At 30.5% G+C, this 16,509-nt stretch overlaps 1 protein-coding gene and 1 long non-coding RNA gene across 2 annotated transcripts; one reads left to right on the top strand and one right to left on the bottom strand.

The window, feature by feature from the left end:
• The first annotated feature begins 1,953 nt into the window (after window positions 1-1,953).
• Window positions 1,954-6,765, top strand: LOC107910001 (uncharacterized). Its single transcript, XM_016837734.2, has 8 exons — window positions 1,954-2,423; window positions 2,510-2,577; window positions 2,910-2,976; window positions 3,081-3,235; window positions 3,371-3,441; window positions 4,679-4,747; window positions 5,269-5,369; window positions 6,283-6,765. Exons 1-8 carry the CDS (start codon window positions 2,160-2,162, stop codon window positions 6,577-6,579), a joined length of 1,092 nt encoding a protein of 363 aa, XP_016693223.1. The 5' UTR covers window positions 1,954-2,159; the 3' UTR covers window positions 6,580-6,765.
• On the bottom strand, window positions 4,743-6,322 carry LOC121232247 (uncharacterized). The gene is made up of 2 exons (XR_005930594.1): window positions 6,237-6,322; window positions 4,743-5,051 (listed from the first exon to the last, which is right to left on the bottom strand). It is a non-coding gene; the product is annotated as an uncharacterized lncRNA (long non-coding RNA).
• Window positions 6,766-16,509: the final 9,744 nt, after the last annotated feature.

The following is a 16,509-nucleotide window of genomic DNA, read 5'->3' as shown; positions in this document are numbered from 1 at the left end:
TAATTCAACTAAGTATTATTTCAGTTGACATTGTTGCTAATCTGGCAATTTTGAGGTTAAAAAATACTTAACCACTAATATCCTTTAATTTAACGGTTTCAAAGGATGATGAGTACGTAATTTATAAATTGCATAAAAAAAATAAAATATGTAAATAAATTTAATCTTATTCTTTAGTTGACATTTTAAAAAAGAAATTATCAACCAAGATATTTAGTATATTTATTTTCTTTTATTTTTGTACATTTTAAAGAAATTTAGCCAACAGTTTACAATTATAATAAAAAAAATCTATTTGCAATTCAAGCAAAGTTAAATACATAGGATTTTAGGAGAATAGGTAGAGATGAAGTAATTATGAATTTTGAATATAAACTATAAAATAGAAAAGAAAAAATAAATAAATTCTGTCGTGTGTAAAAATTACAATACTATTGTAATATCCTAATTTTATAAATTTAAAAAATCTCAATGTGATGAGTAAATAACAAATAAAATATAGTTCAACTTGAAATTTATTAGTCTAGTCTTCAACTTTCTTAAGAATAGTTTGAGTTTGGATCATAGTTGTACAAGTATTTTAAAAACGTAATAATTTAAGACAAGTGTAGTTTAATTTAAAAATTATAATAACATTATTACTCTTAATTTTTTAAAATATATAATATAATATTATAATGATGTTGTTTATAATTTTACACTTTTATCAATTAGATTGGTGTCACTTAACTCATAGAATAAAATTTGGTTAGGTGGATTATAACAATATAAATCACGGTAGTCGACATTAGTAGTACCAACCAGTATGTGCCATTTCAATTTTAAATCAATACCAAGTAGTTTAAACATTCTCATGGTTAAAGTTTCATTGCGTTTCAAACGTTTTGATCAATATTAATGATGAGTTAGTACAAAATTTTGATTTTAAACTAATTTTTTTATCTAAGTTATTTTTTATTTTTATAATTATATTAAAAATAAGATATAATAATTTAATTAAGTTATCGAAATTAGTTAATAATTTTAAAAAAATATATAATTAAAATATATTTACATGTATATAATATAAATAATACACCAATACGCATCCATACCAATATATATTAATACCAAAGCAAAAATATTAGATCTAATTATATTAATATTAAATTAAAAATATTAAATCCACGTACCAATATATATAGACCAACGAGTGTTAAATGTAATGATAAAACATATTGTTCTCAAAGTTAGGATAAGAGGGATAGACCACTGTTTTCAAAATCAAATTAGACCCGTTGAGGTATTGGTCCGAAATAAGAGATTGAATTGACTAATCCACGAACCAATTAAACCGGTCAAATTGAAAATTAGCGATTTGATTGTTTTGACCATTTGTTTGATTTTAAAAATTTTAGAGTAGACACAAATTTCAAAAAATTTAGTTTTCATCAACCAAAAAATGAGCATGGAATATAATTAATAAAAAGACCTCTCCAATCTCTCTCAGATTTGATACCGAACAAATTGATCCTTCTCAAGAAATCAAAGTAATTTAATTATTGTCAATTTTGAAAACAAGCAACTAAGAACAATTAGTCACAAGGTTAATATTTTTCATCAATTTTACATAAATTTGATTGGATAATAACAAATTTAGCTCTCATAATTTACCCATTTTATCAATTTGATCATAATTTAACAAATTTAGCCCACAATATATTTGTAAATGTGTAAGTGTTAAGGCTAAATTTGTTTTTTTTAATCAAGATCAATTTAACAAAATATGTAAATATCAAGGGCTAAATTTGTTATTAAACCAATCAAAATTATTCACAACATTAAACTCAAATTGCTTTGAGAGGGATTAATTTGCTCAAGTTGGAAATTGAGAGGGAGTGGAGAGATTTTTTTACCAAGAAAATTTATACATTAGAAAAACATGATTAAAAGTAGTAGTAAATATATTTAAAAGGGGGAAAAAAGAAGGAAATTGGAAATTGGAAATTGGAATGATAAATTTGACGGAACAACTTTCTTTATAATTTTGTTATAATAAAAGGTGAAGTGCGAATTTGATTAGTAAGTCGGCTAGTGAATGTGGACCGAAGCGAGCTTGTAAACCAAGCAACAACAACTCAGACACTTGCTCCCTTAACGAAATTTCCTGCTCAACGACCATGCTTCGATTCAGCCTGCTAACCTTGTTGGTACTATTGGGATCCGGGCTAACCCTACGAGTCACCTCGCACGAGGAATCTGGAGAGTGGAGTTGCGAGTCAAACTCGGAGATCCAAGTCCTGGCGGACTTCGCCCCTGGAGTCATCACCCTCGATGGTCACGCCGATGACTGGAAAGACATTGATGGGTTCGACTTCTCTCTCCTCCCTGCTCTTGACCCACACGAGGATCATGAGTACAAAGATGGGAAAATGACGGTCAAGGTATTGCTATTGCTTGGATTTCAAAACAAATGAACAACATTTGACCATGAGTTTTGATGCAAACGCTTTTGTGGGGATTGTCTTAGGCTGTACACGATGGAAATGATGTCTTCTTCTTGTTGCAAGTCGATGGGGACTATGCATACACCAAAGGGTAAGCTTCTTTATTATTAGAACTAGATTTGCTTTCTTTTTGGACGGGTTAGCCATTATGATTCGAACCCCTGAATATGTTGGTCTTTTGATACTGTTTAAGATGTCCAATAAAGTTGGATAGCTGGTGCCTCACGCGAATAATTAGAAAAGGAAGCTTATTAAATTATCATCTTTGCTTTATGCATCAAGATAAGTGGTTTTAGTTTTAATTTTATTTCCTCTCTGTTGTGTAAATTGAATAGCGAGCATTTTTAGCTGAATCTGTAGCCACGCGCTGACTTTTCTATGTTAAATCCCTATGGCTAACCAGTTTTTCACTCTTCAATGCAGGGACAACTCGAAATGTCCATCTGTAGCTCTCATGTTTCAAATTGGTGACGATGCTACGTATCATAATGTAAGTTTTTATATCTTCTGCTATTTTTATCTTACTTTATTATTCTTTGTTAGTTTCTCCTTTGTTGCAAGAATGAAAGTTGAGAAAGTTTACTGTGGTTCAAGATGGGTGGCTGTAAAGAACCAAGGGACTCTTGTACTAACAAGACTTGCAAAGGTCATGAAGTTGACATTATGCACTTTTCTATTGGAAATGCTATACCTGGAAGGCTTTACGGTGGCAACCCCATAGATAACAGAGATGGAAATGGAGGTGACAGGTAATGTAGTACAACATAGTTTGGAGTAGTACAATGAATCCTTAGCCGTCACAATAGTAAAGTGAAACAATGTACTTTTCTGGCAAAATGTTCTGGAACTTAGTATTTTATGATAATACTTTTAGTTGCCAACAGGTTTGGTCATTTGGTTGATGTGTATGCTTGGAACCCGCACTGTAGATACCTTGATGGAATGGGACCTTCTGGTAAATTATAAGATCCTCTAATCTTATTGGCCTGCTTTTTAGTATTATATTTGATTTTTTGAGATGAAAATGATGGGACTTCCTTTGAGCACAGCAAAATAAAGTGGGATGAGGCACTAAAGAAAGTGACTACAAGGGTCATCAAGTTGTCATAGAATGAGAACAACTCCCAAAAGTCAAAAAATTATCTTTTATGAGACATTAGATTGCTTTTTTAATGGATATGGCACTCACTAGAAGGAACTTTTTGAAGATCTTGAAGCATTAATAACTTATTTAATGACATTAAATCATCAAGATGGCAATCAACAATTATTTTTAATCTGATTGACTATGCTTGTCTATTATCTTAATGCATTCTGATAGCAATCATCTTGCCGTTATACTGCTTTAAGTGTTGAAATACTTTTTTATCGTTCTCTGTACTTTTCTTTGTTGCCTTCAACTTCTCCTTTAAGTACCTTCAACTAGGATCAAGTTACTCATTCCAATTGTTGCTTGTTTTTCCTATCTTGTGTTATTTTGAGAAGGAAAAGAATTATGGGGATAGGATAATCTAGTTGTTTTATCATTGTTTTAAGTTTCTTCCAATTTCCAACTCATAACTTCGTAGAACAAATTATGCCCCTTTTTATCTTACCTAAGATATTATTTTAATCTTTTCGTATCACCGTGTCCACGCATTTCTGGCTTGTCAGATTCTCAATTCAATGACTTTTGGTAGTAGACTGAAAATTCCTACTGTTAGATTATATTTCTTTTTCGAACCATTGCATACGAATATAAGAGTTCTTTTATCTTCTTTATACATGAATCTCATGATCCACTCTAGCTAGAAGGAGATGGTTTGTCTTGACTTTGAAAACTTGTGATCCCTTATGCAAACTATGCTGGTTTACGAGTCTAAATGCTGCATTTCTAAGCCTGCAATAGTTCCCTGCTTCCTGCCGAACTCTATATTAGTTTTCTATTCTAGGGGTATGCTTTACAAGAAAGCTAGTGGATTCTTATTGGTGCTTTTAATTATTGATTGGCTTTGAGATAGGTACTAGACAAACGAAAAATTAGTAACTTATATTTCTCTTGTGGCTTTATTTAGTATCTTTAACTGATGATGGCTTCCGGCTCTGTTTGTCCTTTCTTCACCCCTGCCCCCTTTAAAAGCTATTGGTTTTTAATATAGTTTTTATTTCCTCATTTTTTTAAATTAATAAGATTTATCCTTCTTCACTGTTAGGAAATGATTCTAGTGCACAAAATGACTGGAAAGGGGCATGGTGGCACAGTAGCTTCACAGTTCATTCAGGTAATTGAAGTATTGTGATTATATACTAATGGAGTTGAAGATCTTGGTTTTACATCTCTGATATCATAAGTTCAAAAATCAGCTCAGATGCGTTGACTTACTTTTGCTGGGTGATATATATTAGAAAGTTAGCATATCCGGTACAAAAATGGAATGGTTAGGTAGGCTGATATGCATTTCTACAAGCCAGTGGTCCATATGCATGTTTCAATGTCCTCAAACCTTCTGGGTTGTGATTGCTCCTTTTGCATGTTTTTAGGCATTAGATAGGAAAATTTCCATGCATCAAGTTGAGCAATATATTCTGCAACAAAATAACAAATGAACTTGGTTTATTGTATTTTCTAAATGTAGAGGATGATTTTATTCTCAACTGTGTTTTTGTTAGCATAGTCACTATTGGTCAATTAGTTTCCTTTTTTTTTGGTTGTGTATGCTTAATCAATATTGTGCTCTAGTGTCTTAGGGAGTCGGTGTGAATACATCTTTCTAATTCTCAATGGTAAACTTACTTTTAACAGGTTTTGTGGAGGATGACAGCCCTTTTTCCACGGGAGGTCAGAAGGGAACGTATTATTTCGAATTTTCTAGGCCTTTAAGAACCATGGATCGTCTTCAACAGGTTTGACAATAATCTTCTGCCGTTAGGCATTTAACTACTTGCATTAAATGTTAACAAATGTAAGCCCCATTTTTTGTGTTTATGGCTAAATTATTTTAATCATGTACATTATGATGTATTTTTGTTGTTTCTGTTGCTTGTCAAACAAACTTGATCATGGATCATGGATTCAAAATTGTTTGGCCTTACTATAGGCTGATTAACATGGATTATTGGAGCCCCTTCTCCCATTGACCTTGCCAGAGGATCTAAGATCCACTTTTTTTGAAAAATGTTTCCATATTTTCTAATTTTCTTTTTGGGCATATACTGGAATGGACCCTGGGCTGCTTAAGGGTTAGCTGTCTCCCATCTCATAATCCACCTCCCCCAACCCCCCCCCCCAAAACCCCCCCGGATATTTTTGATATTGGAACTACTAAATGGCTTATTGATAAGTTTTTATGGTTTAGGATTTAAGATCTTCTTCTAAGTAGAATTCACTCAGATCATATTAGTGTAACTGCTTCTAGTTAATTTTTTATATGTGAATTTAAGACTATTTTTTGCTTTACTTAAGAGGCAAAGCAAATAAACATGTAAACCCACTGCAAGGAAACCTCGGCTCTCTCATTTAATCGCATAATACTGTAAGCTCCTTGTATAAGATGACCTCATGACCCCATGCACCCAACATGGACTTTTGCTTTCAGCTGAGTTTATCTGTTTTTTTCTCAAAAAAGAAAACAGTATGCTCACTTTACTCCTATTCTATGCTACCTTCCTCAACAGAAGGCCGGTGTTTAAAATAAAAATAAAATATATTAGAATTCTGATGTCAAAACATAAATGGTAATGCTTTGGTTCATTTCTGTTAAAGCTATTTACCTTGTCATAACAGCCAGACATGAGTAACTTCTATATTGCATTGCAGGATGTTCAGTTCACAATAGGTGGATCAAGCAAGATGTCGGTTGCACTCTGGTATCCGGTTGACGGGAATCCATGGAGTGGATCTGGACACTATACTATTAACTGCGATTGGGTGTCGTTTGATATTGCTTCAGGTGGTTCTAAGCTAACCAAGTCTGCGAAATCAAGCAGCTCCTGGGATGCTGCATCTGCCTTTTCTCTTTTATTCTCAGTAGCAGCTCTTTGTGTGGCTATATTTGTGGCGTATCAGGTTTCAAGACCAAAGAATATCCCATTCACACCAATGGAAAATCTTTAGACTACGGATGTTAAAGTCTGCCATTGTACAATTAATCGAGTTCGAGTTTAAGCTTGAGCTTCTCATACATGTTAGAGATTGTACTATTATTGCTTGTGTTTGTACTGCCTTAGCTTGAGTTTGTACTTTGAATGAATTCCTTCCCACTTAATTACTATTCTTTTAATTAAAAAAATCTTAGTTTTAGTTTATGTGTCTGCTTTTGATGAAGCTTGTCTCTTAGTTGATGAGTGGTCTCCTCCATGTCCTTGAGCACATCACATGTTTGACGGCTTTCTGTAAATATTATAAGGAGTAGCAGAGCATTAACTACCAATATTCTTATGGAAAGTCCTAACTTTTAACTTTCTTAGGTAAAATCACTTAAATTTAATGGTCCTTGAAAATTACATTGCTGCTAATAACTGATTGAAGAAGGAAGTTTTTAATATAATGTGTTGTAACCATATTATATAAGAAACATTCTTAACGTTTCAATGGAGTGCAATTTTTGAAAATCAAAATTTCAGGCTGCAACATCAATATGCATAAGAAAGTATTAGTTAAAATTCAAGAAAGAATTTTCATAAACGCTTTACTAAAATTATGGTATATCCTGAAAACAATTATGTTATAAATTTATTAAGAATGTCAATTCAGAATGAATATTATAAAATCTTCAGTTCAAACCCACTCATATAGATAAAATTTTCTAGATTTTATATGAATAAAAACAAAAATATGTTCAAATAATCTTTTAGTAATTTAACAAATTAAAAAAAAAACCAATTCAATCAAACTCTTTATAAATAATATAAATAAACACTTCACTAAAAATGCAGTACTATGTTCCAAAATTTTCACCGTCAAATAAAACACAAATTTAAAAAAAAAAATACATTTGTTCTCAAAATTAATCTGCGAATAAATTTTTAAAAAATTAAACATTTAATATACATTTAAATTCTAATATAAATTAAAATTAATTCAATAGTATTTAAAATAAATTCAAAATTATATATTTTTAATTATTTCATGTGTCTAAAAAGAACTTAGTATAGAATTAAAAATTTTAAGAGTTTTTTAGAAAAAAATTCACTTAATTCAGCTCAAAATTTAATTTTTAGCCTTTTAAAGTTCATATAGTTTTAAGTTGGTAAGTAGTAAATTATACTTTGACTCTAAAAATGATAAAATTTCAATTTAATCTTTTTAAAATTTGAAAAGATATAAGCTATTAAAATGATGAAAAAACATTTTAGTTCTTATAAAAATATGCAACTTAATTTCGACTCCTAGATAAATTTTATGGTTTCATCCCTAAATTAATGCCTCAATGACAAAAAATAAAAATAAAATCAATTAGGTCCATCTGTTAACAAAAACTGTCATTGACCAATTTAACTGTTAACAGACATTGATAAACTAACAAAAGCATCGAGAAGCTGACACATGACATGCCAGGTAGACAACATGGCATGCCATGTAGACAAGTGTGTTGACCTGGCATGCCACGCTAGCATGTATTTCAACAAGTATAAAAAAAATCCTAAAAAAATAATAAAAAAGTTACTATAAATTCATGTCTAGAATAAACCTAAATAAATGAATATCCAAAATCATCTAATTGTGAACATTAATTTGTTCAAGTTCATTTCAAATGTAGTTCAAAATATTATAAAATTTATTAGTAATTATTAAAATTCTCTAAAATTTTATAAAAATCTTATAAAAATTCTAGAAAAGGAATTTAAATTAATCTATTACATCAAAATATCACGCGATATTGAAAATAAAATAAAATTTAACTTTATATATTGCACACATGTATATATATATATACATATATTCCAATTTGTGTTGATATTTTGTGCCACAGTTTTCCTTAAAAACACCTATTATTCTTTTATGTCATATATTCAAAAACACAAAATATTACTACTAATATGACTACATAAATCTATACCATTAATATAGAAGGTAGGTCATAAGTACTTCTTTCTTTGACACTTGGCTTGCCTTTTATCATCATCATCATCATTATTATTATTATTATTATTATTGTTGTTGCATTTTTTAACATAATATTTCATTTCAATTTTAGTTCTTTTATTTTTTTTAGAAAGGTAAATTCATTAATTTATTTAATAAATAGAATTATATAATTTAGAGAAAAAAATAACAAACGGTCATCCTAAATGGTGAAGGACAAGCTCCACCAACACAACAAATGTTTTAGCCTCAGTATCAATAGAACATTATGACATGTTGACAATTGGTTTTGTCACAACTCAAGCACGACATATATGGAGCGACTGCAAACACTTAATACGATAAGAAAATCAACCCCGGATGATCCAAAGCAGCAAGCAAACGTCGACAAAAGAATCAGAGTATTCACCAAACTAGAGAGGATGACAACAAAATCATTTTTAAAATCACTTATAAATGTAAGATTACATGCATAAGCAAGACTAATAAATATGCTATAAGAGCAGACAAAAACTTCTAACACTGAAGACTTATTAGACAATGAAAAATAAATAATATATATATATAACTTAAGAAAACATGGATCTAAATTGACACGTGAAATAATTTATTATTTTGAAATACTCTCCAAACAAAAACAGATTAAGATGTTGACAAAGAGACATCCACTTTCCAAGAAAAACTACTGGTAGCGAGCGATAGACGTCGTCATTTATCCATCATAACTTGTGAAACAACAAAGATACTACAAAATAGATCTACAAACTGAAAAGAGAGAATGTATGTGTAATGAATGAGAAGAAAAAAAGAAATAAAATGTTGATGGGAGAGAAAAATACGGGCGATAGCCATCCTGGAGACTGGCACCACCGCTAAATGAAACAAAAGATAAAAAGTAAACAGTTTGGAGAAAAAAAAAGAGAAAAATTTTTAGGGTTTGTCTCAACACATCACAATTCTTTAACTAGTTCTTCTACTTTTTAATTATATAAAAATAATTAAAATTTAATTTTGGTCTTTATATTTTATTAAAATTTGAGATTTAATCTTTACACTTGAATTTTTTATACAATTTAATACTTCAACATTTATAATATCATTATTTATTATCAAGAAATAAAATTGATTAGAAATTAAAGGGTGTTTGGCTGGAGCAAACACCGTAACATACAAAGCATCAAAACACCTAAAGAAGCAGTCCATAACCAAATAGACAGTAACACTAACAAACCATAAACAACACACCCACTCTCAATATCACACCATTACAATAATACAAAATGCCAAACCACTCCCTAAGCTTAACGCCTTCTCAATATGCCATTCCCATTTAGCATTCAAACCAACCTCCTAAATTAACTCTAACTAATTGACTCCTTAATTTCTGCCATGCCTTCAATATTTTATTTTAATTAAAATGCTGAAAGAAATTTAAATTTAAATAATTATTAACATTTTTTTAAAAAATTTTATATTATCACACCAATAAATTTAACAAAAGAATTTTAATGGGGTTAACAATTGGATCTAAATTTTTAAATTTTAAAAAAAGAGACTAAATTCTTAAAAATAAAAAACGAGACATTAAATTTTAAATATATAGAGAATAAAAAAACTTGAAACATATTATAACATTTAAATTTTAACTATTTAACCCAAAATAATTAACCCAACGTAAAACGTGGATAAAAAACCATGCTACTATGTATATTTTTTTTAAATAATAGTACGTATTTTAAAAGCAAGAGATGCTTTTGAGAAAAATGGTGGCATGAAATATCAATACTAATGCGTTGTTTGATAAATTGAAAGTGTTAAAAAAAATAAATGTTATAAAATTAAGCACTAAAAATTTAATTATTGAATGTAAGTTATAAGTACGGAATATGATTATATGGCTTGATGAATATTAATTTTAAATTATGAAAAATATTATTCTATATTTTATCTTTAATTATTAACCATTCCATCTTATTCTAAATAAAATAAAATAAAATTTTAAACATAAATTCTTTATAGAATAATATAATGTTAAAATAGATAAAATAAAATAGAATTAATTGAAATTATTCTCTATAAATATTTTACATTAAAATTTTTATTTATTTTTTAAAAATATTTTGTAACCTCCCAAACCTTGCTTAAAAGTTATGGCCGAATTCGGAAGATTACATTGGCTACCGAAATGGCCTAGTATACTATTAGAGTTTTATTTAAACAATCTTTTTTTAAAACATTTGCTTACTTTAGTAAAAAAACTTAGTGTGTTTCCAAAAGGTACAATATAATTTCAAAAACCGGTTGATCCTAATGATTGTTTTGCAAAAGTTCAATTCCAATTTTATATAAATATATTTTTCAAAATTCATTCACATAATCATGCAACGGAAAAGTGATGTTTTAACATAGTTTTAATGAAAACCGGATTTCATGCAAAATTAAACCAAGTTCTATGTTTCAATAACCTAAAATTAAATTAAATGTCATGCATACTAAATAAACCCAAAGTCTAAATCTCATGCCACAGTTCAAATAAAACAATACAATTCCAAATAATAGGAATTATAATATTAAGTTTAAAAAACTTTTAATGAAAAAAAATATTAATCTGAGTCAAGACCTTTTAGATGCCGAGTTTGTGTCCTAACATTGTGGGTTATCTGTAAATATGAAAATTAAGGGGGTAAGCTTTACGAGCTCAATGTGTCCAATCACGAGAAAATCAGTACAAAACAGTAGATAAAGCATACAAAATAACAATTCTCAAAACAATCACAGTCGTATAGCAAAGTAGAATTCCAGAGTTCATTTGGGCATGCTTATGAATGTCAATGTCAATGTCAATGCAATGCAATAATAATATGAAAGATCCTACCTATACTCCGCTACACACCACAGTAAGAGTTCCCCATAACTCATCCATCCGATAACACTCTATTTTGAGGATGAACCACTAGTAATTTGTAGATAAACTACCAGTTAAAAATTTAGGGATGAACCACCATTATTTTTAAATAAAAAGATTGTAGATAATTGTCGGTAAGTTGTGGATAAACCACCAGTGTTTACAGATTATTAAACTGTCAGTACTTTCTCCTTTCAACCGTCCCACCCCATGCAATGCAATATGGCATGCTAGTAACAGTACAATACATAAATAATAGACATACTTAACATGTATTTAATTCAATAGTAGCCGTAGACATGCTTAACATGCACTCAGTGTAACGACCCATATTTCACGGGCACTGGAAAAGTGAATTTAGGGCCTCTGTCTTAGGAAAACGAGTCCATAAATATTTATTAAAAATATTTACAAAGGTAGTTATGGGTTGAATTAGATTTTGATTAGGTGAATTTAGTTTAATTAGAAGTAATTATTAAAAAAGGACTAAATTGAATAGAGCATAAAAGATTAATTTTAAAATAGAGAAAAATGACAAGAGACTACATTAGTAATTAAACTAAATTAGTAACATGTGTAAGATAGAGAATAAAAACATGTGTATTTAAACTATTAGTACAAATGTATGTTATATATATATTTACTTATAAATTAAGTAAAAGATATTTACTTATTATTTTATTATTATTATTATTATTTTATTATTATTATTATGTCATATTATAATTTACAAATGGTGACAAATGTATGGTGTGGGATTAACACATGTGTACATGTGTGTATAAATACACATGTATTATTTTTATTTGTTATTAAATTAGATATTTTATTAATTATTAATTTAGTAAATGAAAGTAATAATAAACAAATCATAAAAAAATAGAATAGAAAAGTTACAGAGAAAGTCACGAAAATTTGGGAAAGAAAGAAGAAAAGAAAAGAAAAGAAAAGAAAAAGGAGCAATTAGGGTTTGAAAGCTTGGAAGTTAAATCGGTAAGTCAATTAAGTCCCTTTCTTTGTGATTTTGATGTTTTTGGAGTCTTAGAGTAAAGTACTCTTGAATTTGTGTGGAAATATTGAAAGTTGATAGACTTTTGAGTAGAGTTTATGTTGAATAAATGATGAAATTAGGGATCAAATTGATAGAATTGTTGATTAAAATTGATTAAAGGACTAATTTGTAAACTAGCCTATAAGTTTTGAATTTTAGGGGTTAAATTGGAAGAAATTCGAAATTATGGAAAAATGGTGAAAATTTGATAGTTATATTGAATTTTTGATGGAAATTGAATAAGAACATGATATGAATTGTAAAAAGGAAGAATATGAAAATAGTTAGGACAAATTTGGGATTTAGGTAAAAGTTGCATGAAAAGTTATTATTTTATATAAAATATGTGTATTATTAATTAATTGTACTTGTGCTAATTTTCGTAGCAAACAAGGAAACCGAGACGTTGAATACGAAGGAAAAGGAAAAAGTGATCGAGGAATAGTTCGAGAAAAATATCGGTTCGTATTATCATAATTCAAGTTATTTCTTATTAAATGTTTAATTTTAATATATGTGTATGGAATTTGAATATGAGGTAAATATTGATATTTAAGTTGAATGTGAATTAGATTTATTTGATGAATAAATATATGTATGTGAAATTGAATTATATGATTGAATTGAGTAATGTTGGTATGCATATGAATTTGAATTGAGAAATATGTGAGAAAATGTGGTCAAAGTGCAACTGAAGTGAATTGACTGAAATAGAGGAAGTAATCCGATACCCTATTAACTAGTCGGGCTTAGTGGATATAGTTGGCATGCCATAGGATTGGAAAGGTTCAGGGATACTTCGACTTCGAGTCGATAAGACACTTGGTGTGTCATTATTGCTTCGGATAGATTCGATGAGGCATTGGTCGCCACTTTGCTTCGGCTTAGCCGATAAGAAGTTGGTCGTCACTTATTTGCTTCGAACTATTCGATGAGGCGTTGGTCGCCATTCTGGTGTGTTTGGTTGGATCCGTGTATCCGCCAAAGTCCGAGTCATGTTAACAGGGAAAAATAAGTGAAATAATAAAATCAAATGAATTTGATTAATTGAGCTATCGAATGAAATGAGAAAGTGATATTGTAAGATGGAATGTGAGATGAAATTTGTAAAGAGATTGAATGCATGAACCAAAGTTTCATGAAGTGTTTATATTTGAAATGTGAATTGAATAATTTTATGTGGTTGAGAGATGAATCAAAGGTTCATGAGTTATTTGAAATCTCATTGATGATTTATTGGATCTATCATTGGAAATGATATAATGGAAATATGATAGTTTGGTATGAATTTATATATGATTTGTATGTATGATTTGCTAATTATTTATGTAGGTTATGATATTTTATTGTTGTTATAATTTGAATTATGATAATACCACTGAGTATTTCCAATACTCATCGTACGGTTGTTTCCCGTGCGCAGGTTAGGTAAAGTTGAAGTTCAGTCAAACATCCGAGTCAATCCCGACCTTAGCCTAATTTTGGTGATGTATTTATCTTTTAAAAATGTGGCATGTACTAGGTTTGGTGTTTGTCACTTGTAAATGTTTTATATTTTGAATGTAAATGTGGTGCATAATCCTTAAGAGGTAATGAAATGAATGAATGAAAATTTGCTAAGCTTGAAAGGCTTGATGAATGTTATTTGATCAAGATTTATAAGAAAATGTTTTGTGCATGAATTAGGTGTGTTTAGTATGTGAAAATAGCTTTAAAAAGATGGAAAATCATGTTTTCATAGGACCAAGTCACATGGGCGTGTGCCCAGGCCGTGCGGCAAAGTCATACTTGCCCACAGGTTAGTCCCACGGTCGTGTGAGTAAATCAGATCTGCCCACAGGCAGGCCACACGGGCATGTTCCAGGTCACACGGGCTTGTCTCAGGCCACACGGGCGTGTGCCCCTATTTTCAAGGAAAATTTTCCAAAGTTCCCAGTTTAATCCCAAAATACTTTCTAAGTATATTTTAGGCCTCGTAGATCCATATTAGGGTCTTAAAGGTGGAATTTAAGAAATTTTAAATTGAAATATAAATTTATGACTCGATGTTGTTTGTTATTAGCGTCTAATTCTGGTAATGCCTCGTAACCATGTTCCGGCGACGGGTTAGGGTTAAGGGGTGTTACACTCAATAAGGTAGAAGCAGTAATAACAATATCCATTTATCAAATTTATAGTGACAGTAGACATGTAACATTCACATATCATACATTATAACATAGCTATTTAGTCACTAAATCACAAATTCCAACATATTCAATATGTCAGGGACTCAATTGAGTTTAAAAACAATTCAAGGCTTATGTAGGGACTAAACTGAATAATTCATAAAATTCTGGGCAAAACTATAAAACAAGGGTCACATGGCCATGTAGTCAGCCGTGTGAGATGATTAAGGCCTTGTGGAAGGGTTGCTTGACTATGTAGAAAATTGAGGCCTGTGAAAAATGCAAAAGTTACCCTACAGGAGGGACACAGCCGTGTGGTTCATGAACTAGCCTAAGATTTACAAGGCATATTATCGTGTGGTCCACATGCCCATGTGAGAGACCGTGTGGCTCTAAACTTCACACAATTTTCCATCGAGCAATCTACCAAATATGTCGTGACACTAGGGGTGTTGTGTCACGACACCAAGCTCGAGGCCGTCACTCCAAGCCTTTGAGGTCGCAATACCACTTTTAATGGTTGAAGTGAAGGAGCCAAGGTTACTACTGAGCGTGTCGCTACATCAGCTAGTTTGTTTCACGACATCGAGAACCCCCAAGCTAAGGTTGTACCTACTGTCGAAGATGTCGTGATACTAAAGCTTGGTTGTTGTAACATCGAAGCTTGACGGGTGAAAAATTGCAGAGGCAATTTTGAGTCCAAATAAGCTTAAATCACTTTTCATTTAAGGGCATGTAACATCCTAGTTCTAACAGGTACAAGGTTTGGCATGAAGTCTTGAAATAGTTTGATTGGCGAGGTAGTATTCTCCCAAGTACATCTTTTTGGCGTATAAAGTGAGTGTATTCCATTATGTGCGTAAATTAATAGTAGTTTAATATCAGATTTTCGTGTTTGTTAGAGTATGATGTCAGACAAGTGAAAAGGTATTGTGGAATGAGTTCATGCTTGAAGGGTAGTGCGCCCTTTATCTATAGCACTGTGCAAGTTAAGTTGTAAGGTAAGCTGGTTAGGAACCAACTGGATGTAAATTAGGGTAACTAAAATAAAGGGGGTACTCACTTAGGTTTCTCAAAAATTGTAAACCTTTGGAAAAGACAATTCAGTAAGGATGTGACGCATGCCAGGTTCCACTATAAAAACATAGATCATAAATATACATTATGATATGGACTTGAGAAAAGTGAGAGTTTCTTTTCTTTCTTCCATTTAAAAATATTGTTGTGATTTCCTTGGAGATGAGTATAATTCTCTTTTGTTAAGTTGAAACTAAGGATCCGAGTTCATTCAGAAAGTTGTTTCATAACTTGGGTAAGTATTATAATCTTGCATGTTAACTTCTAAAAAAGTAAGCTTATTTTATGTGATTGGATAGTAAAATGAAGAAATAAGGCTTTGCATGGGGGTCATCAGTGCTTGAAATGATAATATATAGTATTTGAATGAGTTTTAACGATGTTCCTATGTTTTTAAGTAGTGGTGGCTGCAATTAATTGTTGGAGGTTGAATTTGGAGTTCAAGCTTTTGTCCGTGATAGTCTGGTGAGTTTTATACTGATTCATGCATGTGTACTGTTCATAGTGTGAGTCATTTATAGAAAATTGATTGAACTATGGATCTGAAGTCATGAAGAGTATAGTATATGAAGATTGGTGTACGAGTATTGAATTATTGAAGTATGGTTGAGTATGTATATGTCTAAAATATATGCTATAAGATGTGTGTTCTATTTAGGTGAATATTAGTGAACTAAAGGGTTGAATTTATATTGTGTCAATGCATGAAGAGATTGTGTTTGTTCTCCGTGGAGTTGTTTAAAAGAAGTCTGTTGAGA

Source organism: Gossypium hirsutum, chromosome A07 (genome assembly GCF_007990345.1).
Source record: "Gossypium hirsutum isolate 1008001.06 chromosome A07, Gossypium_hirsutum_v2.1, whole genome shotgun sequence".
NCBI lineage: Eukaryota > Viridiplantae > Streptophyta > Magnoliopsida > Malvales > Malvaceae > Gossypium > Gossypium hirsutum.
This window is presented reverse-complemented; position numbering and strand designations above follow the sequence as displayed.

Bases quoted from the DNA above. Each gene is read 5' to 3' on its own strand.
- LOC107910001 (XM_016837734.2), top strand. From the start codon at position 2,160: ATGCTTCGATTCAGCCTGCTAACCTTGTTGGTACTATTGGGATCCGGG. The intron at 2,424-2,509 runs GTATTGCTATTG...GGATTGTCTTAG, and splicing joins ATGGGAAAATGACGGTCAAG to GCTGTACACGATGGAAATGA. The intron at 2,578-2,909 runs GTAAGCTTCTTT...TCTTCAATGCAG, and splicing joins GACTATGCATACACCAAAGG to GGACAACTCGAAATGTCCAT.